We start from the raw sequence: 25,694 nt of genomic DNA, 5'->3' as shown, positions 1-25,694 counted from the left end.
TGGTGGTGCTTCATAAGGACCGGTTAGCACCATATCACCCATTGACCTCAGAACAAGAGGAACCAGAGTAGCTCTCCACCGTCCACCCCCGGTGCCGAGACGGACAATGACGGACTCAGGACTGAGCCTGGCACGGGTGATAGAACATCAGGAAGGCCAAAGCATGTTCGTCGCCGGCCAGGACATTTGTTGGATTTTGTTGTGGGAGATTAGGGTTGTGGGGACACTTACCCTATTGGGGAGGGGGCTATGTAATGACCTGGCAGTCAGCGCTAACAGCCTGGTGCATTATGGGACACGAGTGTTCGCCTGCTTAATGAGCTAGGTACAGCTGCGTGTATGGCGCTGGCATTCCGCTAGCCGATAGCTTGGGGGAAGTGCGCAGCAAAGTTCAGCTCTGAGAACTTCAATACTCAACTACCAGTTGTTACAATACAATTTTTTTCGTATACTGAAACAGCATACAATATAACAAATTGCGGTCCTTTGACTATTTGGATAGCTTTGATCCCTTTTCCTCTCTGTGCTATATCATTCAGAAAGTTGTGAATTCCACTGCATAGGATTACCAGAAGAATGTTTACCCATCGACAAATCCTCCCTGAAACAAAAAAAGAGCCGTAAAAAGAGCCAATTGCTCAAAGTAAAAAGTCCCAACTCTCTGAGGTCTTTAAAGATCCCTGGGCATTTGTAAAAAGTAGGATGCATCCCGATTTACTGGCTAAATTGCCCACCACTGCCTGGTCATTCTGGGCCCCAATCAATCCCTGTCTCTAATTAACTAACTATTTGTCACCCCTTAATCACTTGACAGCTAATGACTGGTGAGCGCACTGGCACAAAATGGCTGCTGTTGCATCATCCATGTGGATGCTGCATATTAGTGGCAGCTGAAGTGGCTCCCCCTCACTATGTAAAGCTTTGAGAAGTGAGAAAAAGTGCTGTTTAAATGTAAAGAATAATTATTATTTTAACTGGACTGGGTTCTGACAAGTTTCACAAATTTTATATCTAATTAGTTGAAAAAGTGATTATTTACAATAATACAGTATAAGAGAAACCAACCGAAGATAACAAGTTCAAATTTATTTCAGCATATAAGGAGTTTTTAAACTTTTGTACAAAATATATGCATTCTGTTTTTTCTTTCTTTTTTTTTAAATAATCTGTCAACACTTTCATTAAATGAGAACACTGGCAAGATTTGAAGTCCCCTTCCATGTGCACAATTCAGATCAGCTTCTGCTTTACATGGTTGTTGTATGCAGGTTGAAAACACATTTGTATTAACGTTTGTGTTAAATTTGTTCAGTATGCTTTTGTGACTCCCTCAGAACCCAGTCACGTTAACATTTACTCCTGTTTCTTATCCAATGCAATTGTGATCGGATCTCCAAAAACACGTTAACATTAGAGGCCTTAGAGTAGTCAGTCTTCATTGAGTGCTCATTTTGGAGAAATGGTGGGAGAGTGGAGGAAACCCCACACCGGCACGTGGAGAGTGTGTAAACATCACACAGATAGTGACTGGGTTTTTAACCCAAACCAGATCCACTAAAGTATGTGAGAATAGCACCAACCACTGTGCCACCTTGTCAATCCTGGCACATCAAAAACATAAATGTCCCTGCTGAAAATATTCCAAACAAAGCAAAACAGATATGAAGATCTTGAAGACCATCACAAAATATTGAACAATATAAATAATAATGACACAAAACTCCCATGCTTTAAACTAGGAGGATTAAAATAAAAAAACAAAAGACAGCAAAGTTTTACAGATTAGATTTGGTCACTTTTTTGATCCATTCGATGTACTTCTTGGATAACAGTGTATATATTCCAGGCTTTTTCAAGAGGCCACAGTGGTGAGAAAAAGATGTAATAGCTCTGAATTCTCCATTGCAGATAAGTGGGCCACCAGAATCCCCCTATAGGAAATAGAACAGAATGTTACAGACATACTTGGTCGTGTTCAGATCACAGAGTCATAGATTTGCTTTATCTACCACTATTATTTGATTCTTCTTCTTTAGCAGCGTTACAAATATAGTAGTTGTAGAATAGGCCATTTTTGTTTTAAACATTTCATTACAGGCAAAGTATCTTTTACCTTAGTTAAAATGATTATTTAGAGAGCAGCTATGAGCAAACGTTAAACTTTAACTAATTAAATTAATTGATTTGCAGCTGATAATAAAACAATTTTTTTGTTTTAGGAATTTGCCTTTTTTCGCATACCCCAACTTACTCTTCAGAGACACACGGAATTTTGGTGGTCAGAGAGCAGGGGCAGCTATTTGTACAGGGACCCTGGAGCAACTGCATGTTAAGGGCTTCGCTCAAAGGCCCAAAAGAATAGGGAGGACCTGTAGCAGGGGGGATAAGAAAGTCTGGGTTGACCTACTGGGCCTACTGCCACTACAACCTCGACAGAGAACTAGTTTCAGATGATAAGATAAGAAGAGTTATGCTTGTCTAAGTTATAGTGATTGAGTGATTGAAATAATAAAGTAAATGCAGTTCATCTGTTGCGGGTAGATTGCCACGTCTTTCCCATTGGGTTAACAGTTGAGGAGGGATGCCTCTAATAATGAACAGTTTGGAAAGGAGTAATACCCTATTGCTATGTGGCAATATTATATTATCGTATTTTTTATCATTATTATTATACTATATTCTTATATCATTATTATATTATTTTTTTTATTTTATTTTATTTTTATTAATTTTATTACAATCCATACAAAGCAATCAAGTTTATACAAAAAGAAAAATTGAGTCAAGAACAGATCGATCCCCACCCCTTTGTGGAAGAGATTGGTTATCTCTGGCTTCTGTAAATGTTGCTAATAGGAGGGGAGCTAGCTGAGCAGAGAATTTCTTGTAAAATTCTGCAGGGTAGCCATCAGGGCCTGCTGCTTTCCCGCCTTGGAGTGACTTTATAGCATCTAGTAATTCTGATAACGCCAGAGGTTTATCAAGTTCCTCCACACTAGAAGCGTCTATTTGTGGTATCTGTAATGTATTGTCTTCCTTAAACTCAGTAGTATATGGGGATTTTATAGTAGTCTCTGAAAGTGTGCATTATATTTTTGTGTTCGACGATTTTATCTCTGTTTGTGTTAGTGATTACGAGATTGTGTTGCGCACTTCTTGCTTGTGAATTTGTTGAGCTAAAAGCTTATTAGCTTTCTCTCCATGTTCATAGTAATGATGTCTGGATTTGTAGATTAGTTGTTCAGTTTCTTTAGTTGTCAAGAGGTTTAATTCCGAATGTAGAGCCTGCCTCCTCCTATGTAGAGTCTCGCTTGGTAGTCTGGCGTGTTCTTCATCTATTTTAATAATTTCGCTTTTTATCTCTGCTACTTTCTTGGCCTGGGATTTATTTCTGTGGGAAAGATATGAGATAATCTGTCCTCTTAAGAAGGCCTTAAGAATTTCCCAGAGTATTCCTGCAGAGATCTTGGGGGATGTATTTGTCTCTAGAAAGAATTTGATTTGTTTGGATATAAATTCAGTACAATTCTCGTCAGCTAATAGAAGCGGGTTGAGGCGCCATCTGCTGGAATGAGTGTATGGGGCTTAGTAATTTTAGCTCCAAGATCATAGGTGCATGGTCAGAAATAACAATAGCATCGTATTTGCAAGATTTAATCTTAGGCAAGAAGTTATTGTCTATAAAGAAGTAATCGATCCTTGAGTAGCAATGATGTACTGGTGAGTAGAAAGAATATGTTCTTGAATTTGGGTTTAAAAACCTCCAGGGGTCTGATAAGTTGTGATCAGTTATAAACTTTGTAATTATCTTTGCGGTGTTAGATGCCGTTCCCCCTGTGGAGGAAGTCCTATCTAAAAGTGGATTTAGAACACAATTAAAGTCCCCAGCCATTATAACTTTATGAGTGTTCAGATTGGGAATGGATGCAAATACATTTTGTATAAATTCCTTATCATCAACATTAGGTGCATAAACATTTATCAAAATCATTTTACAGTTAGATAAGTCTCCCATGACCATTACATATCTCCCTTCAGGAATCCAATACTACATCTGATGCTACAAATGGTACAGTTCTATGTATGAGAATTCCCACACCTCTAGTTTTCTTCGTAAAACTAGAATGGAACATTTGGCCAGTTCAGTCCTTTTGCAGCTGGAACTGATCCTTGCTTATTAAGTGGGTTTCCTGTAAAAATACTATTTTAGCATTTAGACCTGTTAGGTGAGAAAGTACTTTCTTTCTCTTTAATTCGTGATTCAGGCCTTTAACATTCCAGCTTACGGAGTTAACTGTCCCATCATGGAGACACTGATTCTGAGTTTTTGATGTCATTTTATAGTCTTAACTGGAAGTGAGACAGCTTCGGTCTTAATTTCTTATTTCCCCTAGAGTTGTTGCCATGCAGCTTATTATTACGTTGGTAGTTATAATTATAAAGATTGAGAGGATAGGTTAGGTATAGATCAGGCCTGCTCTCTTTCTCTCTGTTGTGTGCGTGTGTCTTTCTGTGTGTGTGTGTTAAGCTTAGTAGGTATGCAAGAGTAGGGCCAAACTATATTGAACTTGGTGAGTCCCATTTAGTCCATGATAATACATGGACATAAAGCAACCAACCCAATGTGTGCCAGATCATTGAAGGCACTTTTTTCTTGGTTCTGCATAATTACACTATACCTTTAGAATTTTATATTTGTTGAGGTGATGTAGATCAAGTCCATCATGTTCACCAGTGCATCTTAACAGTTTTGTTTTACAAACCCCTTTGCACCATATCCCAAAGATGTGCATTAGGTTATCCGGTGACTCTAAATGAATGCAGATTTGTATGCGAGTTTGGCCTGCAATACAATAGAATTTTAACCTTACATACAATGGAAATTATCATATCCAAAGAAAATCTACGAGGACTGTCTGAAGGTCATGTGCATCTAAAAATCTCCTCATGGGCTCGATCGAGGTATGTAATTTCCCACTGCGTCGAGACGGTGCACTGTTGCTAACATTGTCTTCTCCTTCTATCCTTGTAACACCAAAAAACTGGCCCTTAACCCCATTCCTTCTGGTTTTCCAACGCTAAGAGCCCCAACTGTGTTTTTGGCAAGAGCGACTCCCCAGACAGAGTTGACGAGCAAACAAACCCCGATCTTACAGCTGAAGTCTAACCTTTTTTATTTATTTGTAAGCCAGAGGGTAAGATGACTAATGCCACGAAGCATTTGTTTTTTGATAAAATTTTTGTTGAATTGAACAAGATCACCTGGTTGGCGGCCCAAATTTTATCAAGAGATCTGTCATTCCTGCACCCGGCCACAGGACATAAGGAGAATGTTCACACTGGGTAAGCAAATCATACATGGAGGTCTATTAGTGCTGCTTGTTGTACAGGAATTATAGGTTAACTGGCTCTACCCAACTGAGTGCACATGCGACATGTATGAGAAGGTTCATCACCTCATCCGTAGTTGATCTCAGCCTTGCATTCAATGTTATCAGGGCAAATGTCATCTCCCTTTGACTCTGAACAGGATTAAGTAGGGCTGAGAATGTTACTTTATGTCATTAATAAATTGCATAATCAAAGTATGTAAGACAGAATCTGTGACACAGAACTGCCATATTACAAGGCAGAGGAGTGGAGTGCGTAAGGTACTGAATTGTAAACCACTTTGTTACCAGTTAAAACACTTCCTCCAGCAAACTGTAAAATAAAATGCACAGTTGTAATATATATGTCTAATGTGCTTTGTGCTGGATAGGCTGTGGCCTCTGTGAACTCAGTAAATGGGTATGAAAAACAATAAAGCTGGAATTATAAAAGATATTTGTTTTGAAAGATGGCTTAGGAATAGCGATATGCCAAATAAGCAATAACAATATTTAAATATAATAACAATTTATGCATGAAAATGGATTATTAACAGGGTGAGCCTGATGTCTATCCCAGGCCTATAAAAATGAAATGCAATAAAAATATGAAAGCTAAAGAAAAATAGAGGTATTACCTCACAAGCGTCTACTCGTTTTGAATTTTTGCTGCTGTCAGTGCCAGCACAGAGCATGTCGTTGGTTATGATGGGTTTAAAATTGTAGTAATCCATGCTGTTGCATTTCATTCTGTCGATAACTGTGACATTGACAGCTCTCAGAACGTCTGATCCAAATTTATTTATGTTGTTTGTTTTTCCCCAGCCAGCCACATTGCATGTACTTCCAGCTTTAACGTCTGTACTGGAGTTTGGCACTTGGAGGAAAGAGATTGTTTCGCTCTTTTTAACTTCTTTATTCAGCTGTAAATAAAGCAATAATAATACAAATCATTCTTAGGTCATACGTATTATGGTTTAGAAATGTGATTCTATTATACCCTGAGTGTCCACTTACTTCGGCACAGTATCTCTACATTTTCCAACTTAATCGTCTATCTAGTAGGTGTTGCAAACTATGCAATTTAAAATAACATACGAAGCTATGCTGCAGGTGTGTATGTGCAATTCAGAGAGTAAATGGGAAAGTACAAAGTATGAATGCATTTGGAGTATTTAATTAAGCAGGTTTGATAATGAGTGGCTGGAAAGAGGATTTGATTGTGATGATTCTATTGTGAATCACTAGATATTTTATCTTCAGCTTCTGGTTTTATAAGTTTTCCTTAGGTGTCTTTGATACATAAGAGCATTAACTACACTGCTCAAAAAATTAAGGGAACTCTTAATCATTCCATCTTACACCGAGCCAATTAAGTTTCAGGGATATCAATCTGTCCAATTAGGAAGTAAAAACAATTGTGAATCAACTTCACCTGCACTGTTGCAAATGAAAGTGACAACTGGTGCACTGGAGAGGCAATAGCAACATAACCCTTAAAAAGGGAATGGTAATGCCGGTGGTGACCACAGACAATTGCTCTCTCCTTACCCTTCCTAACTGATTCTTCTCCATTTTGCATTTTGCTAATGTCCTTGTCACTACTGGTAGTATCAGGCGATACCTGCAGCCGATTCAGGTTGCACAGGTAGTCCAGCTCCTCCAGAATGGCACATCCATATGTGCCCTTGCAAGAAGGTTTGCTGTATCTTCCAGCATGGTCTCAAGAGCATGGAGGAGATACCAGGAGATGGGCTGTTACACAAGGAGAGCTGGACAGGGCCATAAAAGGGCATCAACCCAGCAGCAGGACCAGTATCTGCTCGTTTGTGTGAGAAGGAACAGGAAGAGCACTGCCAGAGCCCTACAAAATGACCCCGAGCTGGTTATTGGTGGGCATGTTTCTGACCACACTGTCAGAAACAGACTCCATGAGGATGGCATGAGGAGTCAACATCCTCTAGTGGGACCTGTGCTCACTACACATCACTGTGCAGCTTAAATGGCATTCACCAGAGAATAACACAATTGGCAGTTTTACCCTTGGTGCCCCTTTTTCTTCCTAGATGACAGCAAATTCACGCTGAGTTCATGTGACAGACACAAAAGACTCTAGAGATGCCACGGGCTATTAAAGGCCCCAATTCTGCAAAAGTCAACAAAATCTAAGGAGGTCTGTGAATTTTCTGAACCATACTAAAGAGCCCAAGTAATGGCTGCCATTCACTTTACGTGGTGACTATTTTGTTTTCCTTTTTTGCCACTGTGCATTTGTTTTTGTTGAGACTGAAAGTAAATGGGGATGACTGGTTTGGCACCCCAAAAATTCTTCTGTTGTAAAACTGTCATTACTTCAGACCACCACGATAGATAGATAGATAGATAGATAGATACTGTGGTCTCTACATACATCAGAATGACTATAAAGAAAGAATGATAAAATGAATAAATGTAATTATTTTTTGATTAAATAAATATAAAAGTAATTTACATTTATTCAGAAATTAATAAAATCTGGTAAGGAAGTATGGTGGATTGGGTGTTCAGGAGCTACGAGCTATTTGTACCTTTTTTTGCTTGTATTTTATTATGTCATATTTCAGTGAAAAGAAAAATTTATCATAAAAAGCAGAAAATACCTTAAGCAGCATGATGTCATTCATTCCAGTAATGCTGTCAAAGCATTGGTGAGGCACTTTTTTTACAACTTTCCGAATTTCCACTTTTTCATTCTTAGCCAAGCGATTGTGAACTCCAAGTTTGACAGTTTTGCTCCTGTGAGAAAAGTGAATCAATTTAGCATAAAATGCTGAATGTCTAAGCAATTGTACCTGCTGTCTTTACAAGTATTAAACATCTAGCATGTCCCTGCCTGGAGTAAGCATTCCTGTAAATGTAGGGCCACAGGTCGATTTCCTGAAGGCATTGTCACAGCACCTCTCCAAACTATTGAATCATGGGGGTGTACTTAACTTTTTCACACATACCATATATATTCGCATTTAATTTGGGTCTTGAAAAATGAAAAATGGATCATAAAATCAGACCCTGACTTATACGCCCATTCAAAAATGCGACACTTATTTATTTCGTTTTTTTACATCTTCCTGCTTCCTCCAATCTCACATCAGTTTCTCAGATGCATCGAATTTTGTTGCAGCAGCGCATTAACCAATTTCTTTTGCCACTTCAACAACTTTTAATTTTAAATCAGCTTCATATTTTCTTCTGATCGAACGCTCCATCATAGATAAGGGATGCTCTTACAATAAAGGTGTATGCGGGTATGAAATACAAAAAACACAAATCAGTGCAAACGTTGCTTCGGAATTGTTTGGGTATCACTGTGTGGTCACGTAGGCACAATGCATAGAAAAAAAGGCCGTGTGCTCCGTGGTTACTCTCTCAGTTGGGTGTTAGCATATCATAATCTCTTGGAACAATAGCGTGAGTTTTCCGCATTCGACTTATACGATCAACATTATAAAATACCGGAAATTATATGGTAAAATCAAGCCCCGACTTTTCCGTGGGAGAACTTAAACACAAGTATATATGGTAGTTACTTTGTGTTGTGTTACTTTTCATTGAATAAATACTGATACTGAGGTGAGATTTAATCAATTTTAGGACTAGGTGAGGACTAGAAGACAATTAACTACTGTAAACCCATAGACTTAAAACAAAGTATGTTTTTTTATTCATTACCATGTAATTTATTAATGATGGTCACCTGATACTTACGCATCAATACAATGTGCAGCTGTTATAACCCACTTTGGATAAATTAATGCTCCTCCACAAATTCCTTTTCCTTCTAATAGTGCCATGAAACTCTTTGAATGGTTCAGTACTTCTTCACCTCCAATGATTTCAGTACAATCATCTGTATAAAAAAAAGAATAAATAATTAGCGTATTTGCATACTTTTATCTAGCACCACTTATTTACTTACAGATTCATGGAGTTTGAAGTTTACCATAACTGAATGCACAACAGAGACTAAACCTCGTCATCCACAGGCATACTCTCATTCATTTAGTCAAAGCCACCAGTTAAACCATGGATGAAACTGACAGACATGGAAATAACATATAAACTCTAAATTGGCAGGACTGTTAGAGTACAAATGCACGATTACAATTAGAGGTAACACAACTTGCGATTCTCATGACCACTTCTTCCAGTTCACAATCACAGTGAACCACAGACTCTTTTTTGCAGGGGACACAACAGCTCTGAACTGGGTGTTAGTCCATCGGAGGGCCTACTCATGCACATACTCAAACAAAGCCAATTTATAACCATCAACTGGCCTTACTTGTGTGTTTTTGGGGATGTGGAAATTTAGGTATTTAGGTGAAGGGCATAAAGCTTCAGACGTTAACAATGAATGTTACCAGTCTATTCAGCCTGAAAGACGGAGTGGTGATTTTGAGGCTAGGGATCTGTGCTAGTATCTGGAAGGTTGCCTAGTTCAAATCCATTTACTGTCAGAAGGGATCCTACTCTACTGGGCTCTTGAGCAAGGTCCTTAACCTGAAAATTGTTCCAGGGGTGCTGTGCATTGACCGACCCTACACTCTGACCCCCAAAGCTCATGTCAAAAGATAATTTTTCCCTCAGGGATTAATAAGATATAAAGTATATCAAATCACCTGCCTTAACATCAATTTTTGTTATTGCACAAAACACAAACTGCTGATGCCACAATTGTGTGAAAACAATGGTAATCCATTTGTCTAGATGTACAGGGCCTATAAACGGTATTCACCCCTTGAAAGTTTTCACATTTTATTGTTATACAACACAGAATCACTTTTAATTTGGCTCTTTTGACACTGATTAACACAAAAAATTCTTTAATGTCAAAGTGAAAACTTGGTCCCCAAATTAATTATAAATATCAGTCAGTCAATATCCAACCCTCTATATCCTAACACAGGGCCATGGGAGTCTGCTGAAGCCAATCCCAGCCAGCACAGGGCATCAGCCCACCACAGGACACAAATGCACACACAGCAAGCACACATTAGGGACAATTTAGGATCACCAATGCACCTAACCTGCATGTCTTTGGACTGTGGGAGGAAACTGAAACACCCGGAGGAAACCCACGCAGACACGGGCAGAACATGCAAATTCCACACAGGGAGTTCACCCAGGAAGCGAACCCAGGTCTCCTTTCTGCGAGGCAGCAGCGCTACCACTGCGCCACCGTACCGCCCTAATTATATATATAAATTACAAAATAGGCATTTACCTCCTTGCATATGAGACACGTAAATCATCACTGGTGTAGCTAAATAGTTTTAGAAGTAACAGAATTAGTTAAATTGAGACCATCTGTCTGTAGTCAGGGGGTTAAATTTGACTGTTGTATAAATGCCCCTGTTTCTGGAAGGTGACATTGGTAGCCTAATTACACAATGAAGACAAAAGAACACTCCAGGCAATTTAGGAAAAGCATGAGTCGTGGATGGAGACAAAAATATATCCCAGTTACAGAATATCCCTTGGAGTCCAGTTAAACCATTAAGAAATCATTAACACTAGAATCCCTGAAGCCTACGAAAAAAGTCGTAATCCCGGACCAACTTAAATTCCTTTGCACCTCTCTATCAGCAAATGTGTTGATCAGTACAGGCAGCAAGCTGCCTGCTATTCCACCCCCCCAAAGCAGCTGATGTTTTCTCAGCTCAGGTTCCTGGGTGTGAGGTGCCTGGAGTTGTATAGGGTAAATAATATATCGTTATTTAGAGTACATATGTTTCATGTGTGTTCCATGTCTACAACGATCTGTGTAAATGTATGATGACAGGAAATGCAATGGCAGGAATTGTTGAACACATAACTAAAACAGAAACTTCTTCAATGCTATACTAATAATGATGTGAAGTGTATAATGTGTCAAATATCAAATAAACTCGCTTTTATGCAAGAATATAATCAAAGAAAAATTTACATGTTGCTGTCAATGGGAAGAGTATGGCAAAGGTATATATCTACATAGAGCAGGCCATCCACAAAAAGGAAGTGATTGCGCAAGAATAAAACAGCGAGAGAGATCACCAGAGACCTATGACAACTCTGAATTGTTGTGTTATATTTGAACCTTTGATGAAAATGTTTCCTTGCTATTTGGACTTCAGGCTTCATACATTATATAGTTAATGCCTACATTTTGTCATCTACTACTAGAATATAAAAAATGTTTCTTTTTTAACAATGTGTTGACACAGATTACTGTAGAAACGGAACAGACATGAAATGCGTGTGCTCCAAATAACGATCTATTATTTCCACTCTAAAACTCCACTTCACTCCCAGATACTCAATCAAGGCATGAGCTGAGAGAAGTTCGTGCACGTTCTAAATTGGTGGGGGGATGGAATAGCCGGCTGCTCCTAGCTTCTCTTTATCAGCACATTTAGAGGACAAAGGACGCTGGCGGAGAGGTGTGAAGGGATTTTAGAAGCGATTTAAGGTGGGACAGAATTACGAGTTTTTTCGTAGGTGCTGGTAATTCTAGTGTTAAACAACAGCGATTAAGATCAGTGAGACAGAGGAGACAACATCTATTGTCCAGGTGCTTCACCAGTCAGAGCTTTATGAGAGAGTGGCAAAGAGAAAGCCACTGTTTAAAAAATGCAAATGACATCTTAGCACATTTGCCAGAAGGAACACAAGAGACTGTGAAGTCAGCTGGAAGAAGATCCTGTGAGACCAAAATCGACTGTTTTGGCAATCAGACTAAATGGAATCATGCACATTATCAAAAACACAACATGCCCACTGTGAAGAATGATGGTGATAGCATCATGGTATGGGGGTGTTTTCTCTGCAGCAACTTGCGAATGTAGACGTGAAAATGAATGTAGCAAAATACACAAGATCCTGGAGGAAAATATGATGACTTCTGCAAAAAATCTGCACCTTGGGAGAAGATTTGTTTTCCAGCAAAACAACAACCCCAAGCATAATCTAAAGCTACACAGGAATGAATTAAAAACAACAATGTTCACGTCCTGGGTTGGCCAAGTCATAGTCCAGATCCCAATTCAGTTCAGAATTTGTGGCTGAGCTTTAAAAAGTCTGTTCACTCACAAATTCCATCGCACCTGAGAGAGCTTGAGCAGTTTTGCAAGCAGTGCTGATTGAAGCCCATTAAGAGTCCTAGGCAGGGTGGACAGATATTTCCCCTTGGTGTCCATAGCAGGTAGTTGGTATTATTAGAACATTAGAACAATCTAGACAAGAACAGGCCATTCACCCCAACAAAGCTCACCAGTCCCATCCACTTATTTCTTCCAAAAAAACATCAAGTTGAGTTTTGAAAGTCCCTAATATCTTATTGTCTACCACACTAATTGGTCGCTTATTCCAAGTGTCTATCGTTCTTTGTGTGAAGAAATACCTCCTAATGTTTGTGTAAAACTTAGCCTTAACAAGTTTTCAACTGTGTCCATGTGTTCTTGATGAACTCATTTAAAAGTCACAGTCTCGATCCACTGGACTAATTCCCTTCATAATTTCAAACACTTCAATCACACCACCTCTTAATCTTCTTTTGCTTAAAATGTAAAGGCTCAGCTCTTTTAATCTGTTCTCATAACTCATCTCCTGTAGCCCTGGAATCAGCCTAGTCACTCTTCTCTGGACCTTTTCTAGTGCTGCCATGTCCTTTTTGTAGCCTGGAGACCAAAACTGCACACAGTACTCCAGTTGAGGCCTCACCAGTGTGTTATAAAGTTTCAGCAGAACATCCTTGGACTTGTACTCCACACATCGAGGTGCTATATAACCTGACATTCTGTTAGATTTCTTAATGGCTTCTGAACACTGTCTGGAAGTCAATAGCTTAGAGTCCACTATGACTCCTAAATCCTTCTCATGAGGCGTACACTCGATTTTCCGACCACCCATTGTGTATTCAAACCTAATATTTTAACTTACTATGTGTAATACTTTACATTAACTGACATTAAATTTCATCTGCCACAAATCTGCCCAAGCTTGTATGCTATCTGCTAATCCACCTATCTTGGTATCATCTGAAAAATTAACTAGCTTGTTAAATTATTTCAATATATTAAAAATAACAGCAGCCCCAGCACTGACCCCTGTGGAACACCACTCTTAATATCGGCCAATTCTGATGAGGTTCCTCGCATCATCACCCTCTGCTTCCTGTGTCCGAGTCACTTCTGCAGCCATCGGTACTCGGTTCTTGGTACTCAAATGTGGCACTTGGTGCCACGGCCCACCTGCCAATTTGTTTTGCCTGCCTATGGTAAAGCCATCCCTGATGGAGGATCGCAGGAATCATGGGAAAGAGGGGTCCATTCATTGGATTGGCTGGCCCAGCACTGTTTCAACTGTGGAATGGCCAAATGGGGGAGGCAGCTTGATGGTTGAGGTCTCCAGGACTCTAAAGATATCCAAATCTTATTATGTGATATCATCTACTGTTAAATTCTGCTCGTACTTCTAAAATTTTTATTTTTTTGCTGTATTGAGGATTTGTTCTGTTCTGTGTATTGTATTGTATTGTATTGACCCTCTTCTTCTGAAACCCACTGCACGCCCAACCTACCTGGAAAGGGGTCTCTCTTTGAACTGCCTTTCCCAAGGTTTCTTCCGTTTTTCCTTACAAGGTTTTTTTGGGAGTTTTTCCTTGTCTTCTTAGAGAGTCAAGGCTGGGGGGCTATCAAGAGGAAGGGCCTATTAAAGCCCATTGCGGCACTTCCTGTGTGATTTTGGGCTATACAAAAATAAACTGTATTGTATTGTATTGTATCTACACACCACACACTGAACTCCCACTTCTTTTAGTTTGATGCCCAACCTCTCATGTGGCACCTTATCAAATGCTTTCTGAAAGTCAAGATAAATAATATCATAAGTGCCACTCTGATCATATCTTTTTGTTGCCCCTTCATAAAATTTCAGCATGTTAATAAAACTTGATCTCCCTCACCTAAACCCATGCTAACTGTTCAGTAAAACTTCTGTCCTTGCCATGTGTTGCTCAATCTTATCCTTAATAATTCCTTCCATTAATTTCCCTGTGATGCACATTAAGCATACTGGCCTATAGTTGCTTGGATCTGCCCTGTCAACCTTTTTATATAACGGGATGATATTTGCCATTTTCCAGTCCTTTGGAATCTCTCTACTGCACAGTGACATCAAAAACTTATTAGCGGGGTCCACCTTGGTGTTCAGGGCGTGTGCCCCTTCAGTTGCACAAACAGCACCACCTTTGTGTATATACTGTACACTTTTAGGAGCACATGACCCTGCGGTTACGCAGCATGCACACATTTACTTTCACATAGAGGTACCCCAGCAGGTAACAGCTCAGTATCATCAGAGTTCAATGACCCGTGTCATTTAAATAATTAACCGGCTCTCTTTGGCAGGAAGAATGGGGGAAAATGGCAGTATCCAGATGTGCAAAGCTGATAGAGACCTGTGCACTCAGGCTGCAGGCCGTCATGGCTGCCAAAGGTGTGTCTTATGTGATCAATGATTTTGTGTTTTATATTTGTAATTCATTTAGACCACCTTGTAAAGATCTGTTTTCGCTTTGACATTAAAGAGCCAATTTCTATTGATCAGTGTCAAAAACATCAAGATAGATAGTATAGCGGGCGGCACGGTGGCGCAGTGGTAGCGCTGCTGCCTCGCAGTTAGGAGACCCGGGTTCGCTTCCCGGGTCCTCCCTGCGTGGAGTTTGCATGTTCTCCCGTGTCTGCGTGGGTTTCCTCCGGGCGCTCCGGTTTCCTCCCACAGTCCAAAGACATGCAGGTTAGGTGGATTGGCGATTCTAAATTGGCCTTGGTGTGTGTCCTGCGGTGGGTTGGCACCCTGCCTGGGATTGGTTCCTGCTTTGTGCCCTGTGTTGGCTGGGATTGGCTCCAGCAGACCCCCGTGACCCTGTGTTCAGATTCAGCAGGTTAGAAAATGGATGGATGGATAGATAGTATAGCGCTTTTCTAGACACCTTTAATGTTATCTAATAATAAACTGTCAAAACTTCAAGGCGGTGAACAGGCACTAAATAAACCAAATGTGTAATAATAATAATATTTATCAGTTCCATTAACAGGTTACATTTTACTATTATAGACACTATAAATTATAATAAAATTTACATGAAGTAGAATCTACACACCATTCTTCCAGCTTTATTGTGTCCCTTTTAAGTTTCATTTTTAAAAGTTAACTTTTTTGTCACATAACCCTACTTACCTGAAACAACTGAGCTCAGGATGAATGTAAGTGTATATTTCAATGCCACACATATTGAAGTAATTTTTTGCCTTGTAAATGGTTATGCAAGAATGACAATAAAAAATAAACTTTATACAAATTCTCATTACTTACCCCCAGGGATTCTCTGCAGAATGAATGCCGTGATGCAGCATATTAGGGTTGCTCTGTTCAGCATTGTGAAAGCTATGGCTTTTCTTTTACCTTTTTAGTTGTTATTTATGTAGACAAGAAAAGGATGTGGTTTTCTTTTAAGAATGTTTCAGTGACATCATTATAGAAGGAACATTTAACTAAAGTCGACCCTTGTGTTTGAATTATCTGTGGGCTTACATGCACAGGTTAAATTGTGGTTTCTTTAGAACAAACGTCTGTGCTGCCCATTTACAGAAAAAGCTGTGTCACCTGTTGCCATGTTCCTGCTTGACTCACCAGCGCAGCTTTCAGTCACCAGCGTCCTTTTCATTTCCCCTGTAACTCGAGCCCTCAGAGTCAGGCATGTACTGCTGCACAAATCGGAAGTCAGAGCCCCAGAAAAGGAAGCACCTAAAACCAATGCATGTGATACTTTGAGAAGAAAGAAAAAAAGAAACCACAGCCTCTTAGAAAGCTGGCTGGCATATGCCAGGAAAAACAAAATGAAATTAAATTCAATTTACTCTGCCCTTTTCAAACAGGCACGTTCAATTTTCCCTTTTATGTGATCCAGGTGCAAATAAAAGCAATGCAAAATGAAGAATTGAGTTTCCTTTTGTGCAATGCTGTTATTTTTCCATTTATCTTTTAAATAAATGACAGCAATTTCTTAATGTGTTTTTATGTGCAATGACAAGAATGATCGTCTCACAGAATCCATTAGGAATGGAAAACTTTCTTGTTCTTGACTCGAGTTTTTATTTTCTTTTGCAATAATTTCTTAAAATGAAAAGCAGCATTAGAAGGGAGTCACCTTGTAAATTTGTTTTAATGTAAAATGGACTGATTCAGGTCTCCATTACTTCACTTTTCATCCACAAATATAACATTTTTTTTTATCAAGAAATTGCAAATTGCAGTACTATTAGTTTTAAGAAAGGCTTTTAGAACATGTTGTGTATGGATGATGGCTGAGGTTGGTGAAAGGAGCAATAGACATAATGGTTTAATAAGCCACGTCACGAAATTGTAGAGATACTTATGTTTCCATTTTTGTTTCTGGCTGATGCTTTCATCTGAAGCCTTAAAGGAATACTCCACCAAAAATGATCATTTTTATTTTATTACTCATCCCATGTACTGTAGTTTGTAGTGACGGCTGAGAAATAAAATGTAATCTCATGTTTTCGTGCAGATAGGAGATAATAAGATAACTTTCTGATAGAAGCCAATGGTGGTGAATATTAGACAGCAGCAAACACGATCAAAACGTCAATGAAAAAAATCTCGTATCTACTGATGAGTGAACCCTGATGAGCTTGATTCACCTCAAGTTTGGTGAAATGTTTGAGGGAGCCAAAGGAGGCATGAACTAAACTAGTTTGGAGTGGTTAAGTTTGCAGATGATACCAAGATAGGTGGATTAGCAGATCATTTGGAATCCTTATATCGTTGCAGAAGGACTTGGATAGCATAAAGGCTTGGGCAGATTTGTGGTAGATGAAATTTAATGTCAGTAAATGTAAAGTATTACACATAGGATGTGAAAATGTTAGGTTTGAATGCACAATGGGCAATCAGAAAATCGAGAGTACACCTTATGAGAAGGATTTAGGAGTCATAGCGGACTCTAAGCTATCAACTTCCAGACAGTATTCAGAAGTCATTAAGAAGGCTAACAGAATGTCACGGTATATAGCACGGAGTGTGAAGTACAAGTCACAGAAGGTTATGCTCAACCTTTGTAACACGCTGGTGAGGCCTCATCTGGAGTACTGTGTGCAGTTTTGGCTACAAAAAGGACATAACAGCACTAGAAAAGGTCCAGAGAAGAGTGACTAGGCTGATTCCAGGGCTACAGGAGTTGAGTTATGAAGAAAGATTAAAAGAGCTGAGCCTTTACAGTTTAAGCAAAAGAAGATTAAGAGGTGACATGATTGAAGGGTTTTAAATTCGATCCAGTGGATCGATTTATTTTAAAATGATTTCATCAAGAACACGGGGACACAGTTGGAAAGTTATTAAGGGTAAATTTTGCACAAACATTAGGAGGTGTTTCTTTACACAAAGAACGATAGACACTTGGAATAAGTTAACAAGTAGTGTGGCAGACAGTAAGACCTTGGGGACCTTCAAAACACGACTTGATGTTTTTTTGGAAGAAATAAGTGGATTGGACTGGCAAGCTTTGTTGGGCTGAATGGCCTGTTCTCATCTAGAGTGTTCTAATGTTCTAATGTTGTAATAATAATGGTGCTGCGGTCTTTTAAGTGTCCCTGAAGGACTGCCAAGTATGCTGGACTGATTAATGTGGCTACAAATGTGGCCTGAGGTGTGAGGCAGCAGTGCAAACCATTACTCCACCCTAAAATAAAATTATACTCTGAGTTCACAATACTTTTTCTCTCTCTGCATTTCCTAAGCTCCTATCACTATAGACTAATCAACACTAACAGAGCCTCTGATGCAAGGTGTCTGTGTTACATACTCGGGGGTCTGTCCCTGTCACTACCCAGTCTGTGCTACAGAGCCATGAGCATAACATGCCTAAACCAGCAAGCACCAACATACAATGAATCTATTGTGACCACTAGGGGGCCTTGCAGTACTCCAAACCAAAGATACAATCACAGCAACACAAGCCCCGGGTTTAAATACAAGACTTATTCACATACCTTTTAAAAGCTTTTCAAAGATTGCATAAACACAAGTATTCTCTTTCCTCTGTTTCTTTCCTTCCCTCACTCCTCCTAGCCAAGCTTTGTCCTTGTTCCATTTGACTCCTACTCACCTGGGTAAAGCAGTGTGGCTCCTTTTATGCTACACCATTGCTTGTTTTATCTATTGTTCGGTGGCCTTGAGTGTTTAGAAAAGTGCTTATGAATAAATAAAATGCATAAATAAATAAATAAACGTCAGCGAGTACTTCTGGTGCCACATTATTCCCTGTAGAAAGCACTTTTGGGTCAAGTGGAAGTCCCACACTGAATTATGAATTCACGCGTCACCCTCTGGTGGCACCAATGGAGACCAACAGGGCTGCCTTATAGCACTACAGATACAAACATGGGTAACACGACCCAAGGATGCTGTCATCTGGCAGGTTGGCATGTGGTGTCCTCCCCAATTACACCATCCTCAGTGCTGGGTAAAGGTTCTTTGTGCATCCCTTAGAGAGCACTGACATCACTCCTCACATTGTTGGCATCTTCTGCTAACCTCCTGACAAAGACAGGAATTGTTCTGTCTTTCCTTAATTCTGACCTCTCAGGTAACGGACCAGTACATGACTCATGACTTACAAACCTGAGCGCACATTAAGATCTCAAGATGCCGGTCTGCTTATGATCCCAAGGATTAATAAAATAACAGTGGGAGGTCGAGCTTTTAGTTACAGGGCCCCTAAACTGTGGAATGGTCTTCCTGCTTCTATAAGAGATGCCCCTTCGGTCTCAGCCTTTAAATCCCAGCTGAAGACTCACTACTTCAGTTTAGCATACCCTGACTAGAGCTGCTGATTAACTGTACAGACTGCATCTCTGTTGTTAGTCATTAGCACTTAAACATAAGTAACATGATAATTATATTTGAATACTAACCCTCACGTATTCTGTTTCTGTTCTCAGTACTCAAATGTGGCAATTGGTGCCACGGCCCACCTGCCAAGTTGTTTGCCTGCCTATGGTAAAGTCATCCCTGATGGAGGATCGCAGGAATCATGGGAAAGAGGGGTCCTTTCATCGGATTGGCTGGCCCAGCACTGTTTCAACCATGGAATGGCCAAATTGGGAGAGGCAGCTTGATGGATGAGGTCTCCAGGACTCTAAAAATGTCCAAATCTTATTATGTGATATCATCTACTGTTAAATTCTGCTCTTATTTTTATGCTGCATTAAGGATTTGTTCTGTTTTGTGTATTGTATTGTAGTGACCCCCTTCTTTTGACACCCACTGCATGCCCAACCTACCTGGAAAGGGGTCTCTCTTTGAACTGCCTTTCCCAAGGTTTCTTCCATTTTTCATTACAAGGTTTTTTTGGGAGTTTTTCCTCAGAGAGTCAAGGCTGGGGGGCTGTCAAGAGGCAAACAAGGCCTGTTAAAGCCCATTGCGGCACTTCCTGTGTGATTTTGGGCTATACAAAAATAAACTGTATTGTATTATCCAGAAGGAAATGTAGGAAGCCTAAAGTTGCTATCCATCACAATATGCAGAACAATGAAGCATTTTCAGAATATTTTCATTACAGATAGTTAATATACCCCTCAAATTAAGTTACTACATGTTTTTTTTTAATCGATGCATTTTAATCTGGCTGAAGTACGGATCGGGTAGTGACATCACACACACATTTATACACTGTAAATTATTCATGTGTGCATGAAGCAGACAGAGCAGTGTCGTAAAGTGTGAGACGGAATTTGCCTACAGTGCACATGCGCGGAAATCCTGCTCACATGCAAAACAAACCCTGCAAGTTGTACAGGTCCCCATTCAACATGGTTACTACAACTGTTTGACGTCACACTGGCCTCACAAAGTAACATGGGGCACTGGGGAAAAAAGGTTTGCCTAAGTCAGCCACACAGGGAACCTTCAGAGAAAATTTCCGCTGGCAACATCACTGGCAAACCCAGCTGTAAAAAATTTTTGGTGAATTTCACCAATCAGCACTATTCAAGCTACACCCTTCACACGTCAAGTCATGTAGTTGTATACTCACAACGTCCCAACCACATTTACTTTTACTAAAATATTATTAAATAGATCAATTTTGGAAAATGTTTGAACATTTGAATTAAAGGAACTTCTGTTCATTGGTCACAAGTCCAGCCCAGTGGCATCCTATTCATTTTTTAACATTGTGTTTATCGTGATTGTGATATCGACACAGCAAAGTTCATTGGGAGACATGTACAACTGAAGATTGAAATTGTAAGAAAAGCGAGTGAAAGTATTATCAAGAAGAGAATATGCCTCATACTTGTGCTTTTTCGAGATGTTTCAAGAAACAGAAGGTCACTATAAATGAATATACAGTAAATGCAACAATGGAAGCTGGAAGCTTCAGTTGAAAATGCTCATCCACACCTGAGTGTGTTTCATTAAAGACAGTACTTCCTAGAACTGCTTTATTTAACAGCTAATGGTGTCACCTGTTTGACGGATTGAAATCAAAGGAATCAATATAGTCCTCAGCGTTAACATTTGCAGTGCACCATGTATTGGAAAGTATTTTGTGATACATGTAGTAATAAAATGCATTAATACAAACATTTGTAATGTGTTGGAATGATGGAGGCATAACAACTGGATGGACACACAGACACTTATCCTTTTATTAAGGTAGATATCTCTCTATTATAAAAAGAAATCTTGGAAGGAGACGAAATGTGATTTTCTCGGAGAGACACTCACACGTCCTGCAAGACGCGTCTTTGTGCCAAGAGATTTAACCACGTCCAGGCCAGAAATAAAAGACAAAGAGCTGGTTAGAGATAATGGAAGTATGAAAATTCGAAAGTCTCAAAAAGAGGATAGTAAAGATCGCATTAGCGGACACTAATGGAAATTATTACTTTGTGAAATAATGGAACAGCGAAAAGAGATCGAATATATTGTTGGGATTTAAACATTAAGTCGGAGACTTGTGGATCGTCTAATTCGTGATGCCATCAGGGAAAAGAAAAGTAGTGTTTCTTCACAATGAAGAGGCGTTTCTGCGAGAATTAAAAGATTTGTTGTTTGGTGAAAGTGAAATCCTGTGAGAGAAAATTTCAAGCCCTGTGAGACAAGAGCTTATACAAGGAGATTTGAAAAAGTCCTGCCCACATAACCACGCACAGGGTTCAATCATTTTTCATTTTTGTGAATGCTAATTTCAGACACATTTCTTGTAAAGAGAAACGATATTCACTCACGGGCAGTTATACATTGGGTTGTCACGATGTAATTTCAAACACAGAATCAAAATTTAATGTGATATTGATAAAAAGGTAAAAGTGAAAAGAGATTGAATATATAGACATAGGTGATATGAAGTATGTAAATATTGTTTAGCTTTAAACTTTAAGTCGGAGACTTGTGGATCATCTAATTCGTGTTGCCATCACAATGAAGATGTGTATCCGCGAGAATTAAAAGTTTTGTTGTTTGGTAAAAGTGAAATTCACATACACGAGCGGCAGAGATGCAAATTTGCTTGCGCAAAGCGCAGGTGGGACAGGTGTGCAAGGCCCCCTAGTTTTTGTAAAAATACATGTGTTTTGCCCATTGTGCATGTAACTGGATGACTTGATATGTGGATTATACAACACAAATAACGTGATATTTTGTCCTGGACATTTTTGAAATGGCTTGCCTTGTCCAGCATTGGTCTCTACAGATGCCTATTATATCAGAATCTTTGTTGTCTCAATTTTGCATTAAAACATGAGATTAAAAAATTTTCTCAGCCATCACTAAAAACAACATGCTGTAAGAAACATATAACAAAAAAAAATATAACATTTTCCATTAACAAATCCCAAATTCATATTAAAGTTGGTTGTCAGCACACTAGTGCAGTAGTTACTGTCCCTGATTCCCAGTTTCAGAGGACTAGTCCAGTCACTGCTTATATGTAGTTTGCGTGTTCTCTCACTATTCTTCCAAGTAATCCTTTTTTCCACCCACAATTAGGCTGTTTGACCACTCTAAATCGGCCCCATGTGAGTGTGACTTTGTTTCCATTGCCTTTTGGCAGATTAAATGAGTTGCTCTTGACTGCATAGTGGAAATTTCAATGATACTTTTACAGGAAAAAGAAATGCCTGCCACCCAAACTAATTCACCAGCTTCCAATCCAAAAAAAAAATCTACACAAGAATAATAATGCTTGAAACTGAATGGATTGTATCAAATATAGGATATCCTTTAAAATTTTATTGAGGTAAGTGGGTTGGAATACGAAAACAACATGCTTGAAACAGAATACTGTTTATCAAGATTGTTAAATTACAAACTCAGACTTTCCTAATCCGAGTCAGATTTGCAGGTTGGTCAGGACATCAGGGCTTCAACTGCACCAGGCTGGAAACAAAAATGGACAGGAAACTATACAGAAAGCACTCACACGTTCATCCACAACACATTGGGGACAATTTAGTTACCATTTAACAAATCCTCCATGCCCTTGGTGTTGTGGGAGGAAGACCCAGGCAGGTATGGTGAGAAACTCCACATAGACAATGACTGGGTATGGAATTCAAACTCAGGATGCTGGGTCCAAGAAGCAGCAACAGTAACCACTTCCTCATACTGACAACTGCACAAGTGTTTCATTACATTTTGTTTAATGTTATATTTAATGTATGGTACTGTATTCATGCAATGGTTTGGTTCAAGTTAGAGTCTCTTTGTCCTCGTGTAGGAGGTGTTTTAAATTTTCAGCTTGTCAGATGTCAGGTGGTAGGCCTTTACCCTGTGCTTAGTCAACTTGAACAGACGTGCAGTGTATTCTGGGAGAATTGGACTGCATTGCAGGATTTCAGAGTGTTTTGCATAGTTAGGTTATTTATGAGCTTTGACTCCCAGGGGACCAATGTGATGCCCCACATGCTGGAACCATTGCACGCACTTTACCAAGGTGTTTGGTAGGGTGAGTCAAAATTATGGTAACACTAATGGTACCGCTATATATATATATATATACTGTGGCAAGCGGCTGGGGGTGGTACCCAGCCGGGGCACCCAGAAGGACCGGAGGAGGGATTACGCCTCCTCCAGACCACGAGGGGGCGACTGCCCTGGTGCCATTGGGGACCACGGGAAAGGAGCACGGAAGCTCAACCCTATAGGGACCCATGGGCACCGCCAGGGGGCGTCCAGATGAAGGGAAGAAGACCAGGGAGACCCGGAATCTTCCAGGTACACAGCTGGCACTTCTGCCACACCAGGGAGTGCTGGCAGGAGCTCATTTAAAGGCACCTGGAGAATGTCTGGATGGGTTTAAAAGGGGCCACCTCCCTGCATTCAATGGCTGGAGTCGGGTGGAAAAGGACGGAGCTCGGAGGAGAGGAGTGGAGGTGGATTTGAAGAGAGAGAAAGGCATTGGAAGGGCCTGGATTGAGGGTGATTGGTGCTGCGGCACCGGGTTGAGCATACACTTGTAAATAGAGATGTATAATAAACGTGTGTTGGGTGATAAAACATCAGTGTCTGCCTGTTTGTGTCCGGGCTGTTCCCCACAATACTTATATACCATATTTGTTTACAATTTATATGCCACATATGTGTCGAACATGATGGTGAACAGGTTGAGACTTTCCTGTAAATCATGTTGCACATATGAAGTATGTTTTGTGAATAAATTGTTTCAGCCATTCAAATGTTAACATCATTTTGACTCGCCCTCTCTCTCTCTCTACATATATATATATATATATATATATATATATATATATATATATATATATATATATATTGTCACGCACGCGTACTTAGGAGACAACTAAAGGGCTTGAGTACATGTAATTCCACGCCGGACCAGGGGGTGGTGAAGTGCAGACCATTCTAGGGAAATCCCACCCGGCTCTGGGGCAGCCAACGACATCACTTCCGGTTCTGGTCATGATGACATCATTTCCCCTACTGGCCTTTCAAGCTGCCATCTTGTGGATGATAAGGCAGTTCTGTTTTGGACTCGATTGTATACACTTGGCAAAGTTTTATCAACTGTTTTGCAGTCAGGAAAAATTATACGGGTGGCTGCCCCAAACCTTTGCAATGTCTAATGGTCATTCTTGTTACAATACATATATACTGCCATCTGCAGTGACAAGCTGTCAGTGATTGGGAAAAGCAAATGATTAACTGGGACTTTTCTGGCACTGCTCAGAGTAGTGGCTCATTTCTATAACTATTATCTCCACCAGAAAATCATGAACAAATCATAAATAGTCCAGATAATCAACAGACATCAGGCATCTTTAGATTGGGGTTACATGTAAAGGGGCAACAAGGAGGTGCAGGATTGTCAGCAGTAATATGAAGATGACACCAAATATGAACATCGCTGAAACTTGTCAAGTCAAATCTATCAAGTTTCAATTTCACTGTATGTGTCAAGGTCTGGTGACCAATTCACATGGTCATCACTATCACTCAATTCAAGTAATGATTCAGTTTCAGTTTATTCTAAAGCTGGCTTCATAGCTTTTCACTTTACATTGTATTTTTGGTTAAAGGTTTCACCTCATTCATGGACATTGATGAGTTACCATAGAGTTACCATAAAGTGGAGAGTTACCATAGAGTTACACATAAAAATTCATGATTTCTTCAAATATGATGTTATTTTATCCTATAGGGCTTAACACCGTAAAGAAAATCATTACACCTCACCCCAAGTCTGATCTGGGCTTAACCATAATATCACAGAAATTAAGAATCCAAGTCACGCTCGGGTTTAACTTCAAGGAGTTTAACTGTCATTCTGGCAGTATTAAAAAGAGCACAGTCAAAAAGACATTTAACTCAGTGAGAAAAAGAATAGACATATTTAAATATTTGGGACACATCATCAGATTTAAGGCATTAAAAGTTTCAAATTGCTGGGTGAAATCAAGGTAAAGAAAACAAGAGAAAGGAGAGAAACACCATCAGTAGGAAAGCTGTGAGATGGTTCAGGAAAAGCAGGAGTTGCAATGAGATTTTTTATATAGTAAGGGAAACTAACTGGTGAAAAAACACTATCTATCTATCTATCTATCTATCTATCTATCTATCTATCTATCTATCTATCTATCTATCTATCTATCTATCTATCTATCTATCTATCTATCTATCTATCTATCTATCTGTTATACAATGCCTTTCACATATCTATCTATCTATCTATCTATCTATCTATCTACACTGCAAAAATGCATATAC

General features: G+C 39.5%; 1 protein-coding gene across 1 annotated transcript; it reads right to left on the bottom strand.

Annotated features, from left to right (window-relative positions):
* Positions 1-1,113: 1,113 nt before the first annotated feature.
* Positions 1,114-16,098, bottom strand: LOC120528551 (granzyme K-like). The gene is made up of 5 exons (XM_039752730.1): positions 15,762-16,098; positions 9,114-9,255; positions 8,009-8,144; positions 6,008-6,292; positions 1,114-1,931 (listed from the first exon to the last, which is right to left on the bottom strand). Exons 1-5 carry the CDS (start codon positions 15,823-15,825, stop codon positions 1,776-1,778), a joined length of 783 nt encoding a protein of 260 aa, XP_039608664.1. The 5' UTR covers positions 15,826-16,098; the 3' UTR covers positions 1,114-1,775.
* Positions 16,099-25,694: the final 9,596 nt, after the last annotated feature.

Source organism: Polypterus senegalus, chromosome 4, assembly GCF_016835505.1.
Source record: "Polypterus senegalus isolate Bchr_013 chromosome 4, ASM1683550v1, whole genome shotgun sequence".
NCBI lineage: Eukaryota > Metazoa > Chordata > Cladistia > Polypteriformes > Polypteridae > Polypterus > Polypterus senegalus.
Note: the sequence above shows the minus strand (reverse complement) of the source record. Positions and strands in the feature narration are given on the sequence as shown.